Source organism: Miniopterus schreibersii (genome assembly GCF_964146895.1).
Source record: "Miniopterus schreibersii genome assembly, chromosome: 18".
NCBI classification, from domain to species: Eukaryota; Metazoa; Chordata; class Mammalia; order Chiroptera; family Miniopteridae; genus Miniopterus; species Miniopterus schreibersii.
The window spans coordinates 32,125,163-32,140,219 of record NC_138121.1 but is presented as its reverse complement, the minus strand read 5'-3'; the positions used below and the strand labels follow the sequence as shown (position 1 = coordinate 32,140,219).

Below are 15,057 nucleotides of genomic sequence, written 5' to 3'. Positions count from 1 at the left end.
CCCCATTTCCTGGAGGAGCCCCCACCCCAGACCCATGCTGACCACTGTCAGCTCTAGAGTAAACCCCCCTCCATATACATGTGCCATAATCAGCTGCCTTAAATCTCTCTTGGAAGAAGCTGGTGCAGAAGGAGGGCGGGAAGGAAGGGTGATACCACAGCAGAGCAGGTGCTAGCACGTTGCTGCTGTGGGGGAAGAGAGAGGGAAACTGTATCTCTGTCTTGGGGACTTTTTCAGACCTTTGCACACTCAGAATCATATGAGTCACTGCTCTTTCACACTCTGAGGATCACATGTGAGAAGCCAAGAACCGTTGGTGCTCTGAAAAAGTTTCCATATCTTTGCTAGTTCTCCGCGAGTATTTCCTGCTGCCCCCTGGTGGGGCACCTCGGCCTCACCGGGGAGGTTGGCAAGCACAAGAGCCATCTAATGTGGGGCATCCGGGCTGACGTGGCAGGCAACAGCGTCACCATGCCAGGTGGCTGTCTGAACCAGGGCTGGCTCAAGGCTGGGGTGATCTTGCTTCCTGGTCTAGGGTCTCTATTTCTGTGGACCCTCTGGGGTTTTGAGGCCAAAAGAATGGAGGCACAGGGAGACAGAAGTCATGTGAGGGCCACATCAGTGATCAGAGCGAGGAGGGGCTCTGTCCTGCCCCCCTAACCTGGTCAGGTGCCGCCCCCCCGGACAGGTGTAAGCTGCTGTCTTTCTCACTGTGGCTTCCCTTCCCTGCCTCAGTTTCCCCGTCTGTACAGTGAGGGGTTTTGATTGTCCTGAGGGCCCCTCCCAGCCCTGACTGATGAATCTCGTCTTCCAATGTGGATGATTTAAACTTTCCTCGCAAAATGTTTCCCCACCCCAAGGCATCTGTCAGCAGGTGGCTCTCTGCCAGGGGTCCCCGCTGGAGCCCAGTTCTCGGGGTTCGGTCAGCGCTGCGTCCCCAGGAGCTTCTGGTACCATTTTACCCACTTCTTATTTGGGGGTAACCACAATGGGGTAAGGGCTCAGGGAGTGAGGAGCACCTGGGGGGGCTGGGGACTGGGAGAGAGGAGAAAGAGCATTTGAGAGAAGGGGAAAGAGAGAGAGTGAGTATGGGGACTGGTGACAGGGCTGTGGGCCCCTCATTCCAACTCCACGTTGATTTCTCTGAAGGCTTCCAGCTCTACGGGGGCGGGGGGGGGGGGGCTTCAAGACCCTGGCTGGGCCCCTCCCCTCTTCAGGCCTTGATTTCTTCACATAAGAGAGATGCCCAAGCTGGGGCCGAACAGGGTTGTTGTGAAGAGAGGGAGGGTGTCCAGGCAGGTCGGCTATACAGAGGCCCGGAGGAGTGGAAGCTGGGCTCTTGGGCAGCATTTCAACGTCACTGTAGCATATACAGGGAGTGTGGAGGCGAGTGAGGCCATGGAAAAGGCTTTTGCTTTTAAGCCTAAGGGGTTTCCAGCACAGGAGAGGCTTGGTCAGACTTGCCCTGTTAAAAGATAAGACACTGGCAGGGTGTAAAAGGACTGGAGGGAGACTGGTGGGGAAGGCGGGAGGATGTTAAAGTTGCCCAGGTGAGTGGTGGTGGCTCAGACTCAGGCAGAACTCAGTGGGGAGCACGTGGGGGCTGGAGGAGGGCAGCTGGGCACTCACAGGGTCAGAGTGGTGGGAATGGGGGCTCTGGGGGACTTGGGGGTGGAGAGTATGCCCTGTGAGAGAGGAGTCTGCAGCCTGCAGCCTGCAGCCTGGGGAGGAGGGCTCTTGGGAGAAGGGGAGAGCCCCTGGGGCTGGACAGGGGCCCTGAGCCCTCTCTGACCCCCTGCCCTGCCCACTGCCCCTTTTCAGCCTCAGGGAGTGTCAGCTGGAGCCCCTGAGCCTCACCCACCTCTGTGAGACCCTGGAGAAGTGTCCAGGGCCCCTGGAAATCAAGTAAGAAAGGAGGCCACAGTCCCAGAGGGCACAATTCGGGAATCTATGAAGTGACCTGGGGTGTGCAGGGGTGGGGGTGGGGGTGGGGGTGGGGGTGGGGGTGGGGGGTGCAGGGTGTCCTCATTAGAGCCCAGGTGACTCCTTCTTGGTTCCTTCCCACCAGACCCCACAGCCCAACCCCATGGGAGTTCCCTGACCCATTGATAGATAGAAGCCTTAGTAATGAAAACACTTTTATTATGGAGATTATCAAGCATATATAAAATCAGAGAGAACAGTGTAATGGAGCTTTAGTTCCCCCTCCACCTACCTCAATACTTTATCACTCCATGGCCTCAACACACACAAATGCATGTGTGTGCACGCACACACCCATATTCACACACACATGTGCACACACACATGCACTCACACACACGTCAAGCAGTTCCCAAGCACCTGATCATTTCATCCGTAGATATTTCAGTATGCATAGCTAAAAGATAAGTACTCTATATTTTTTTTAACAAAATCAATATTGTTACAGCACAGATAGAGCTCGTCCATCCGGTGCTAGTAGAATCAAATACTAGACACGGAGAATTGCAGGGGGGAACAATTAGCTATTTTGGTGTGAATGGCGTTACCCAGGAGAACGCAAAGCTAAAGCTCAAAAGCAGAACTCCCCATGGCACGTAGGTTACAGATTCTATGGGACAAAGTCACAAGATGCGGAGGGTTAGGGGTTTCAGTTGTGCTGGGAGCTGATTGGTTGGCAGAGATGAGGTAAGGGTAATGAATCATTTCTTTGGGCCTTGAGGACAGCTCTGAGGTCTTTTCCAGTGTCCTTCTGTCCAATCTCATGGGAAAATAGCCAGAGGATTCATTCCACCTTAGGGCCCAGGAGGTGAAATGTAGCCTGACAAAGGTCTGGGCAACTGTCTTCTGCTGCCCCGGAGGTTGCTGATTATCTGAGGGAAAGGTTAGGTCTCTTAGAGGAGAGGGAGAGAGAGAAAATGGTTTCCAGAGCTAGGATTTAAAACTAAATTTAGTCAAAGTATTTAATATAAAATAATATAATTATTTTATGACATATTAAAATCATCAAATATCCCAACAATGTTTAGTTGTCCGTTTACATGTTTTTACACCATGTTTTATATTTGTGCCTTTTAATACTAACCCTTCACAGTTTGCATGTACCACAAATTATTCAGCCACCCCCACTCCCTACCCCCTAGAGTCTAGATAGACATCCAGGTGCTTCCAGTAGTTTTGGTTTTGGTTTTGGTTCAGGTTTTTTGTTTTTTAGCACTGCAGCCATAGTTGCAAAAAACACTCCTCTGAGAAGTCAAAGAAAACCTAGCATTTCCCAAATGTATATGACCTTCCTCTTCCTCCAGCCTCGGTGATAAGTGAGGGACCTGTGTTCAGAGGGAATGTTTAGGGCACAGCCCTGGCCTAGGACCCATCCCCAGAGGGCTCTGGCTGCGCGGCCACGCTCGTAGCTGTCCCCAAGGCTTCCCCACTTCATTCAGATGTTGTTTCACAGATTGTCCTGCGTGGTGCTGAGCGACCAGAGCCTGGACACCCTGCTGAGACACCTACCCCGGCTCCCCCAGCTGAGCCGCCTGCAGTAAGACTGTTTCCTCATTTTTCTGTGCAGCCCGAGGCTCTTGCATTATGAAGCCATCCCCTCCCCCCTCCTCCTCTTCAGCAATGTTATCATTTTATCTGTCACAACTGGGAGCTCGAGTCTGCTTCCAGCTCTTTCCTTACACTTTATGAGCCTTCGGGGGAGTTATTTGACCCCTCTGGTCTCCGTTTTCTTATCTGATAAATGGGATTAATACTCCCCACCCCCTCCCCCAGGGACAGTTGCTTTAAAAGCACCTTGAAGCTTAAAAGGCCTGTGACAGGTGGGCTATGAGACTTCTCCCCACCCATGGAAAAGCCACCAGCTTCTGGAAAGGGACTCTCCAGATGTAGGTCATGCATAAGCCACACACCATTTCTTAAAGGTCACTGTGCAAGTTCCTAAAAAGGAAATTTAACAGCATCTCTCAAAGTATTTAAAATTCTGTTTTCTAATTTCAGCTCAGACTGGTTAGAATTTAAAAATGGTTTACTTTAAACCTTTTTCTAGCAGGGGGAAAGGCTGCAGCTGAGATGGAAAAATACAACAGGAAATTAAATCATATCATTAATAGCAGCAACGTAAATTCTGATGCTAAGGATCTCTGAGACACCTGAGACTGCTCATGTCACATCCAGGATCTCCATCAGCCTGATCCTGTGGGAAGGGAGGGTGGGAGGGAGGGAAGCACAATGGCTTTCCAGAGGTGGGCAAATGTGACAGAGCTCTCTTCAGCCCCCACGGTACCCACTCTGGTCTACCCTGTCAGGCAGGGCTCCTTTGGACACACAAGATGGTGGGTTAAAATGAACAGGTGCAAATCCTCAGACCAGAGAGGGCCTTCTCTATGCCCAAGTCGCACAGCATCTGTCTTTGGAACAAGGTGGCCAGTCTGTCACCGGGACTTACGCTTTGTATTGCTCAGTCTGTAGTGCTTGTGTGCTAGGCACTGTTTGGGGTGCTGGAGACAGTGGGGGGCACTGTTTGGGGTGCTGGAGACACAGCATCTTACTCCCTGTCAACAAGATTCTCCTGCTAAGTCTGTGCTTGAGGGAGAAACAATATACTAATAACAAGCATGGGAGCTGGCGAGGCAGTGTGCGCACTTGATGTGATCAAATCCTCACGACACCTGCAGAGGAAGGTATACCATGAGTAGAGTCCTGTTGTCCAGGTGGGGAAACTGAGGCTCGGAGAGCTTGAATGACTCATGCAAGGACACACATCCAGTAAGCAGAACTGGGGCTCACACCCAAGTCTGCTTGACCCTAAGCCCCTATTTGTCCCTCTTGAGTCCCCCTGCCTTCTTCCTGTTGTTGAGCGGACCTGCCAGCCCTCCCCACCCCCTTCCTTCCCCTCTAGCCTATCTCTGCTCCTTGCCCACTGATCTTGCTTGGCTCTAACTTGCTCACTTGGGGTCCTGCCCCTTTCCTTCTCAGGCTGAGCCAGACACCACTGTACCCGGGGAGCCCCTTCCTGCTGGCTCACCTCTTCAGCCTGTGCCCACGAGTTCAGAAGGTGGATCTCAGGTGGGCATTGCCCGGGGACTGCTGGAGCCAGTCTAGGAGGGTTGTGGTTGAAGTCTGGTGGGCGTGAGGGGTAGGATGGAGGCAGTAGGACCCAGGTCAGAGGCTCAGCTCCTGGAGGAGGGGTGCCTCCTGGGGCATCCTGAGGCTGCGGTCAAGGGTGGCTCACTGAGCTACTGTGTGCTCCAGGTCCTTGGATGATGCAACCCTGCACTTCAGGTCTAGCGAGGAGCAGAAAGGCAGATGCTGTGGGTAAGTCCCCTGGGCCAAGCCCTGGCAGCCAGTGGGTATTGGGGACCAGCAGACCTGCCTCGTGATGGCCAGAGGATAGACAGCAGAGGATGTGCAGAGCGCTCCCACAGAAGGACCTGCAAGGGGACTTGTTTCCTCCAACATGAAGAAGCAGGGCTCCCAGGAGCGCTCGGCTTTGTCAAGGGCAAAGGAGTGCACATCAGACTGGCCCAGAACTGAGAACTCGAGAAAAAGGACTTCACAACCTGCCCCCAGGCTTTAATCCCAGCTCCACGAGGCCCTGGAGCTTTGGGCAAGTTCCTTAACCTCTCTGGTCCTCAGCTTGTGCAGCTGGAGAAGGGGGACCCCATGCTGCAGGGCGTTTGCAAGGATTAAATGAGACAACCTGTAAGGCATGAGTGTCCATCCCCTGCTGACTCCTAGACCAGTGCTCTGCAGTTGCCCAGCTGAGAGGGGGGCGAGTGTTGCACGGGAGGCAGGAGGTAGAATAATGGAGCAGAAGAGTCACCTCTGGATACAGAGATAATATTTCTACCACTTGCTCCCCGAGAGGCCTTGGAGCAGACCGTCTGGCTGCTCCTTCACAGTCTCAGCTGTGAAATAATAAACAGAAGAGCAAAAATTTGTTCAGCCCCTCAAGGCATCATTCTTTTTTTTTAAAGTTGATTTTAGAGAAGGGAAAGAGAGAGAGAAACATTGCTTTGCTGTTCCACTTATTTATTTATGCACAAATTGGTTGATTCTTATATTTTGCCTGACCGGGGATCAAACCCACAGCCTTGGTGTGTATCAGATGACACTCTAACCAACTGAGCTACCTGGCCAGGGCTGCAAGGCACCATCCTGAGAGCCTTATACACGTCACCTTGTATAAGCCTCACAGCTGTGGTCCCTGTGCATCGCACACGTGGTAAGGAGTGCAGCTGGGACTTGAACCCAGGCGTCCTGCAGTGCTCCTAGCCCAGGGGCAGACAGGCTTTCTCTGTGAAGGGTTAGATGATAAATATTTGGCGGTTTGCAGGCCATATGGTCTCTATCGCAGCTACTGTTGTAGCTTAAAAGCAGCACTGACAAGTCGTAAACAACGGGTGTGGCTGTGTGCCAAACTGTGTTTGTGTCATGAACTACTGTTCTTTTGATTTTTTTTTCTTAGTCGTTTGAAACATTGCCCCTAGCTTGCAAGCCATACAAAACCAGGTGGCCTTAGCTATAGTTATTTTTTTTACTCCTGCCCTAGCCCGATGCTACCCAGACCTCTAGAAGACCTTTATGGTTTCTAGGTCAGAAGTTTCCAAAATGTAGGACAGAGTCCAGGGTGGGGTGATTTTTAGGATGTTGGGGAGATAGATAGTTAAATCCTTCCTGAGGTCATTACTCCCTCTGTCTAAGACCAGGAGGAAGTCTCAGCTGGGTGTTAGCGGGTCTTTAACGCCTCTCCAACCCTAAGCTCCCCTTTTAAGTACAAGAGAGCCATCTGTCCAGCGGTTGAGCATCCACAATGATCCAGGAGGTCACAGTTTGATTCCCGGTCAGGGCACATGCCTGAGTTGTGGCTCGATCTCTGGTAGGGGACGTGCAGGAGGCAGCAGATCAATGTTTCCCTCTCATATCTATGTTTCTCTCTCTCTCTCTCTCTCTCTCTCTCTCTCTCTCTCTCTCCCTCTCTCCCTTCCCTCTAAGATCTTTTTATTATTATTTTTTAAATAACCCGAAGAGCTGTGGTTCTCCAACTGGAGCTTGAGTCAGAGACCCCTGGAGAGCTTTGGCCCTAGAGTTGCTGATTCACTGGGTCTGGGCTGAGTTCCCAGACTTTGCATCTCAGCAAGTTCCCCTTTGAGAACCACCTCCCCAAGAGGGAGCACGGGGGGGTACCAGGTGGGATCTGCTGTGGGGAGGTGGAAGTGGTGGATGCTAGATAGTTCCAGAGAGTCCAAGCTCGGGTGAGGCCACACCTGGGACATGCCAGGGTGGAGTGGGTCTGAGCGGCTGGACGCCCCAACCCTGGCTCATACCCCCTCCGCCAGCAGGTTCACAGACTGCAGCCTCAGGCCGAAGCACGTGGAGCCACTGTGTGAGTTGCTGAAGAAGTGTGAAGGCCTTGGTCAGCTGGAGTAAGTGGGGGGAAGAGGAACAAGGGGAGGTCTGGGAGCACGCACCTGGGCCGCACTGGGGGTGTGTGTGTTGTACACTCAACACCTCTCAGGACCAGCTATTGGGATGCCCAGGACTCTGGGTGACACCTTTAAGGTGTCCCTGTATCCATTTTATCCCTCCCACCCCACTCCTGCCACGGTGGAGCTAGTTCAAAATGTGCCCTTCATCTAATTTGGGGAGTCCTTCAAAAAGGGCCACAGGAGCCCTTTGGCCTCTTGTGGATCAAGGCACCGGAGCTCTGCTGGCTGGTGGGCACTAGCCTGAAGGATCCATTGGTTTGCCTGGTAGGGGGTTAAAAGTGCCGAACGCCTCAGTCTGAGGAGGGTTCCGGAGCCAGTTGGGTGGGGGCTCATGAGCTCTCGTACTGTTGAGAAGTGGTATCCGTGTGACCTGTCTTGGGTGCCCAAATAGTGCAGTCCCCGTGTGGGTAGCTAACACCTCTTGAGCACTTCTCCACGGATCTGCGTGCTTTAGGTAGTCATCTCATCCTTCCAACAAACCCAGGTACTGTTATCCTCATTTCGTACATGGGAGAGCTGAGGCTCAGGGAGCTCAAGGACTTGTCCAAGGTCACACAGCTAGTACAGTGCAGAGTCTTTTCACAGCTGTTAGGGAGCTCAGCCTGGGACCTGTAGGAGTTAGAGAGAGCCAGATAAAAAAATTAAATTAAATTCCTGTCATGGTGTGGCCAAGAAGAAAAAAATGTGACCGATGAAAATCATGTATTTTAAGAAAGGAATAAGCAATAGGTCTTCGAGTTTTTCTGTTGTGGTTTTTTTCTTGTGTGTGTGTCTTGTTTTTTTCATTGTAGAGGGCACGTTTTCTTATTTTAAAGATTATCAGGGGGCTTCATGAGACAAACTAATTTTTATGGTTTCTTAGGAAAAGATGAAATAGACAAGCCTCAGAAGTGTCAAAATCAGGGACAAAATGAGTTTCAAGACGCAGGACAGAATCAGATATTCCAGGGCACGCTGGTTATACTATGTCTGCACTGTAGCGAAAGCCACAGCACACTGCCATGAAGGGAAGTAAGAAAGTATTCAGACGCAATGTCCGATATTGCCTTGCCAAATTAAAAGAGGAACTCTGTTGGGTAAACACATCCCCCAAATATCTTTCTCCTGAATTTGCTCTTGTTCCAAAATGGCAGCTCCCGACTGATGCGGGCCAAGGGCGTAGGAAGAGATAATTGGTTTTTCTCTAACTCCTGAGAGCCCGCCGGCATCCTGGGGGTGGTCGGCAGATATGGAAGGGAAGATGGGGACCGGTTAACTGCCGTGCTGGTGAGGGGGATGGTGGTGGGTACACAGGAGCTCGTGTGATGGTGATGGTGGTACCGATAGTTGGTGATGATTCTAGTGGTGATGGAGATGATGGTGGAGTGGGTGGGGCACATGGTGATTCAAGTAGCAGCAATGGGATGAGGCTGGTGCTGATGATGGTGATGATGCTGACGGTGGGACGGGAGCAGGTTGCCTGGTGGGTAACAGCAGAGAGTGCTGTGCGGGTGGGGTGGCAGTGACGACGCTGAAGAGAAGGCGCCTGTGGAGGAGGCATGTCTGACCCTCAACCACCTCCTCTCACCTCCTACAGCCTCTCGGGCAACCAGCTGGGGGATGATGGACTCGGGTGCCTCCTGAAGTATCTGCCTCAGTTGCCCATCTCGGGTTCTCTTGAGTAAGTGGTGAGCAGTCTCAGGGACAGCAAGGTGGAAGGCTCCCCTGGGCCAAGAGCATGGCTTTTGAGGTATCTTTTGAGGGACCCCTAGAGAACTCCAGAAGACAAGGACCGAGGAGAGGAAAGGGGTGATTTTTACCTTGACACCCCCACCTTGGGTCTTTTCCACCTTCTCTCGTTCCCCACCATGGGAAGAGCCCCCACTAGACAACCAGGAGAGGCTGTGACTAAAGCTTGGTGACTCCAGCTGACTCCGGACAGGGAACGGCAATTCATCCTTAGTTGATGCAGGATCTTAGCTGTTCCGGCTTCTGGTCCCTGAAGCTCCTCTGACCAAATCCACGGGACACGGATTTGGAGATGTCCTCACAACAGGGAGAGTCCCCAGGGAGTCACTCACACTCTCACCTGATCTCCCCAGTGACCTGGGAGACAGGCAGCCAGAGCCATGATACAACCCACTGCAGGGCAGCTGAGCTTTGTGCTCTAGGTGGGTCTGGAGCTGCCGTCCTGGTCTCATCACTGCCCTGCCCCAGATCGAAAGGACAGTAGGCACAGAGGGTGCAGCTCTCGAGGACTCAGGTGCCTATCCTGCCCATATGGAGACAGGGCCCCTCTGGCCTCTCTCTGGACCTTAGCGTCTCCACCCTGAGAATGGACACTTGGACGTTGAGATGACATCTCCTCCTGAAGACGACAGCTGGAGGGGAGGCAAGGGGGCTGGGAAGGGCTCCATTGAGGGGTTGCCCCCACCCCCCATCCCGAACCTTCCTTCTCTTCCAGTCTGAGTAACAACAGCATCTCTCAAGAAAGTGTCCTGTGCCTGATGGAGACTCTCCCTTCCTGCCCACGTGTCCGGGAAGCCTCTGTGAAGTAAGGAGATGCGGTGCCACTTGCTGATGGTGGGGGAAGCAAGACCCCCACACTGAGAGGCTTTTGTCTATGCGACTGGGAACAACCTCAGAGCCTCACAGTTCACTGAACGTGGGGTCACAGTTTCCATACTCTGAGCCCCGCTTGCCGTGGGGACCAGGGAGGTCACGGGTGGGAAAGACTGGGTTTTAGTGGCCTCACAGGATGGGTTGGGGTCTCCTCTGGTTGGGAAGGGCCTCTCCTTCCATGGCTTCCCCTCTCCCTTGCCCCTTGGCCCCAGCCCCTTTCTCTGCACTGCCCCCTGGTGCCTGGATTCTGAGGATGCTGGCAAGCCTCTGGCTCCCTCATACCCCTCTCTCTGCAGCCTGGGCTCTGAGCAGAGCTTCTGGATTCACTTCTCCCAACAGGAGGAGACTGGGAAGACACTGAGGTAACTGCTGGCTTGGGGTGAGAGGGAAAGTGGAGGGAGTGGGGGAGGGGGAAAGGTTGACCCTGTGGAGGCTCCATGCCTCCTTCTTTGCCGGCTCCTCTCCTCCTCATGAACCCTGCTTCCTGCTCACTGCCCCTCGTCTGCCCCCGGTACCCCCATACTTCCAGCCCCTGGACCAGGCCTTCACGTTGTATTTATGCTTCTTAGCCATGTCCTAACTATAGGCCTGGAGGCTTCTGAGTAGCATGGTTAAGAGCTTGGACTCTGGAGCCACCCTCCCCTACTCTCACTTTATTCCAAGCTCCCTTGGAGGGAGGAGGGCCTGGGATTCTCTCTAGGGCCCTGCCCTCCAGGTAGGCCCAGTGGTAAATCCTACCTCTGCCACTTACCAGCTGCGTGACTTTGGACAAGTGACTTAACCTCTCTGTGTCTCAGTTCCTCATCTGTAAAATGGGGATAATAGTTGGACCATCCCCCTTAGGGTTATTGTGAGGATTAAATGAGTTAATAAAGTTCTTGGAAAGGGCCTGACTCATTTGAGTGCTCTATCAGCTATTGCTATTACTGTTATTGTTATTATTACCCCTCAGGAGCCTTGGGCTCTGTCTCGCTCCACCACTGCCTTGGGTCAGTTCCTCTACATGTCTTACTTCAGCTGTGATCATGGCCTCCAAACCGATCCACTGGCCCTGGCCAGGCCTCCTCCAATCCATTCACCCCCACAGTACCTGGAGGGATCTTCCCAACACACATATCTGACTGTGCCACTCCACTGCTCTAAGCCCTTCAGTGGCTCCCCATTGCCCCCAAATCTAGTTCAAATTCCTTAGCCTGGTCTTTTCCCTCACAGTCTGATTTGACAGTCCACTCTTGCCATGTTCTTTCTCACCCTCCACACCATACATATTCACACACCACACACATACACACACCAAACACACAAACTATACACACAACACACACATACTCACATACCCCACCACCACCACACACACACACACACACACACGCACACAGCACATATTCATCTACAAGGGACCATGGCTCCTTGTACACTGGACACTCACTCCTGGTAAAGCTTCCCCACCCTGGGCACTCAGCCTGACATGCTCTCTCCTGCCTTTTCTGAGATGAAATGCTCCCAATCCTTTAAGACCCAGCTCAAATGTCAGCCCCTCCTGGAGAAATGCAGTGGCCCCTCTCTGTCCGAATGAACTGCCCATGGTGTTGTGCTGGGCCCACCTGGAGGGCAGGGCCCTAGAGAGAATCCCAGGCCCTCCTCCCTCCCAGGGAGCCTGGAATAAAGTGAGAGCAGGGGAGGGTATTGGTTTGGGGTCTGGAGTCAGGCTGAGCAGGACTGAAACCCAACTCTGCCCTTACTTCTGACCTGCTCTGTGTCCTTGGGTTAGTCAGTTTCTCCGCCTGTAAACGGCACTGCTGGGATTCAATGAGATACTGCATGTAAGCCAGGCACTCCTGCTGGCTCACCCAGAGGCTGGCACAGGGCCTGACCTGTACTCAGGGCTCAATAAGTGACTCACTTCTACCACTTTCTTGGGGGGTGGTCTCTCCAAAGGGGCTGGAAGCTCCCAGGGCAGGAGCTGCACCTTTGGCCTCTTCTCAGGCCCTGGTCCAGGCCTCTGCACTCAGTAGGGGTCCCCCCAGGCCCTGGTGGGAGAGGGTCTGGGAGGAAGCAGGACAGCAGTGTGGACAGGCCTCACCCAGGCTCTGCCTTCTGGCCTCTGCCCTCAGGCTGAGAGAGTGCGGCTTCAGACCAGAGCACATGACCAGACTGGCCGCTGGCCTGAGCCAGGCCTGGCAACTGACAGAGCTCACGTGAGTTGGACCCAGCCCACGGGGGCAGCTGAGGGGCTGGGGCTCCCTACTAGAGCCTCTGTTGTAACCTACCTCTGTCCCAGGCTGAGCCAGTGCTGCTTGGGCCTGGACGACCTGACCGTTCTCCTGAGTCTGGTGAGGTGGCCAGTGGGACTGCTCAGGCTCAGGTAGTGTCTTCCACTGTGCTCCTGGGGGTGGGGGCGATGGTGTGAATGAAGGGCAGGGGCGGGCATTGGAGTATGGGTCCCCCCAGGATCATGGCTCTGACCATTTCCTGCACCCAGAACCCTGCCACCTGGACACAGAGCTGACCTGCGCATTTGTCCCAGAGAACCCCTCAGGCACACAGAGAAGCCACCTTCTCCAGGGCGGGGCCTATGCTTGGGGACTTAAGGGGAAAAAACCTCCAGAGGACACCCAGCTAAGGTCAAAAATAACATACAGCAAGTAGCATGTTTATATGTTCACTAGGGTCATTTGAAAACCTTCTGAAAAAGGCAGAAGATACCAAAAAGTAGAATCACTTTGAAAACTCATGTTCCCATCACCTAGGTTTGACGATGGTTCCTGTTTTTCCAAATTTGCTTTCCTTTTTTATTTTGGCCAAAATCTTTTAAAGTTATAGAGCTCATAAAATATCACTCAACTATTTCACCATGAATCTTTAAAAAATAAGGACATTTTCTACATAATCACAGTTGAACTAGGACACCTACGCAACTCAGTAGCAATCCCTCAGGGTCGCGCATTACCCAGTCCCACCTAGCACGTCCCACTGTCCCTACATGGGACTGCTGGCCTGTTGGATCCAGGATGCAGTCAAGGTCCACATTTGCATGAGGGGTGGGGGGGTGGCGATGACTCTTAGGTCTCCTAATCCCTGTCATCCCCCCACTGTCTTCTTTCACGACAGAGCCTGTTGACAAAACTGGCCTGCCGTGCTGTGGTCCAGCCCACTTTCCAGCCCTGTCTCGCTGCTTCCGCATCACATCACTGAGTTTGTTCTGCTAACCCCTGACTTTCCTGGAACTGGAAGCTAGATCAAAGGCTGGCTGTGTTTCACTTACATATTTGTATCAAAAACACCTACTTCATGTCCAGGGCTGGTCACTTCTCATCGCTGCCTGTGATGAGATGAGGCGCACAAAGTCTGCTTGTTCCCCCAAATAACATTTTTAAAATTGTGGTAAAATACACATAACATAAAATTGACCTTCTTGTTACGTGCACTCACATTGCTGTGCAACTCTCAGCACCATCCATCTCCATACTTCTTTTGTTCTTGCAAAACTGAAACTCTGTTCCCATGAAACACTAACTCCCCACTCCCCTCCCCCAGCCCTGGCAACCACCGCTCTACTTTCTGTCTCCATGGATCTGATGAGCCTGGGAACTCACAAAAGTGCGATCGTACAGTATCTGTCTCTTTGTGACTGGCTTATTTATTTCACTTACCGTAGTGTCGTAGAGGTTCATTCATGTCGCAGCGTGTCAGGGTTTTCTTTCTGTTTGAGGCTATTTCACTGTAGGGACAGGCCACATTTTGCTTACCCATCACCCATTGATGGACACTGGGGTGGCTTCCACTTTTTGCTTGCTGTGAGTAGTGCTGCTACGGACATTGATGTACAAATATCTCTTTGTATCTCTTCTTTCAATTCTTTTGGGTATGTACCCAGAATTGCTGGATCATCCAAAATAACATTTTAAAATAATACTTTTCTTACTCTAAAAATAATATATATTAATTGTAGAAATTTGTGGAAAAGTCCATAAGCATATGAAGAAGCTAGTACTTTGAAACAAAATACAATATAGCCCTGGCCGGTGGCTCGGCTGGCTGGCGCACCATCCCGTACAACGAATGGTTTCGGGTTCGATCCCCAGTCAGGGCATTCGGGAAGCTGCCGATCAGTGTTGCTCTCTCTCTCTGGATCTCCGTTCCTGTCTAATATCAATAAAAACATATCCTCGGGCAAGGATTGAAAAAAAAAACCACAATATAACTTTAAAAGGAGAAATATTTTAAACAACTCTCTTTTTCCTGCATCTAAGTTAATGCATGAAATACTGAAAACTAAAGAAGGAATAAAATAAAAACCATCATGGGAATCCCACCATCTAAACAACTACCATTAACATTTAATATATCTTCCTCATCTCTCTCTCTCCCTCTCTTTCTCTCCATATATATTTTTCCTTTTTTCAAATAGAAACTTTGAATCGTGTTTTATACACAGTTTTATTTCCTCTTTGTGATGTAACAATACGTGGACCTTTTGTTTAATCTAAAAATGTTATTTAAAAGTTAACATTTTCTGTTTGCATTGTTGCAATAACTGTTGGAATGAGATTGTTAATTTCCTGTGTTATGCTTCTGCCTAGCGGTATAATTTTATAGTTTTAAAATAAGCAAAATCCCAAAAAGCCTCTAGGACTCCCTCGGCGCACTCCTCTGTTCCCCACCTCACCCAGGCCACCTTTGTTTGTGTTCACTTCTGTGACAGGGTGGAGGAGCCATGGGTGGGCAGAGCTGGGGTGTTCGACCTGCTACAAGTCTGCACCCGGGCCTCAGGCAACATCACCGAGATAAGGTGAGTCCAGGGAGGAGGCCCCCTCTGAATTCTTCATCGTCTCATGACCATTGGGTCTCACACTGGTACCTCTTCCCTTCTCAGCATCTCCGAGACCCAGCAGCAGCTCTGTATCCAGCTGAAATTTCCCCGTCAGGAGAACCCAGAGGCGATGGCCCTCAGGTGGGACCTAGTACCTGGGGCCCCCAGGGA

At 51.8% G+C, this 15,057-nt stretch overlaps 1 protein-coding gene across 1 annotated transcript in view; it reads left to right on the top strand.

Moving 5' to 3' along the window:
• NLRC5 (NLR family CARD domain containing 5) overlaps positions 1-15,057 on the top strand; it is a 54,909-nt gene that overhangs the window by 25,344 nt on the left and 14,508 nt on the right. Inside the window, exons 22-34 of the mRNA XM_081118044.1 lie at positions 861-950; positions 1,822-1,905; positions 3,437-3,520; positions 4,960-5,049; positions 5,236-5,298; positions 7,326-7,409; positions 9,049-9,132; positions 9,916-10,005; positions 10,370-10,435; positions 12,188-12,271; positions 12,355-12,438; positions 14,779-14,865; positions 14,950-15,027. Coding sequence (XP_080974170.1) covers positions 861-950; positions 1,822-1,905; positions 3,437-3,520; positions 4,960-5,049; positions 5,236-5,298; positions 7,326-7,409; positions 9,049-9,132; positions 9,916-10,005; positions 10,370-10,435; positions 12,188-12,271; positions 12,355-12,438; positions 14,779-14,865; positions 14,950-15,027 — 1,068 coding nt within the window. The remainder of the gene's footprint in view (positions 1-860; positions 951-1,821; positions 1,906-3,436; positions 3,521-4,959; positions 5,050-5,235; positions 5,299-7,325; positions 7,410-9,048; positions 9,133-9,915; positions 10,006-10,369; positions 10,436-12,187; positions 12,272-12,354; positions 12,439-14,778; positions 14,866-14,949; positions 15,028-15,057) is intronic.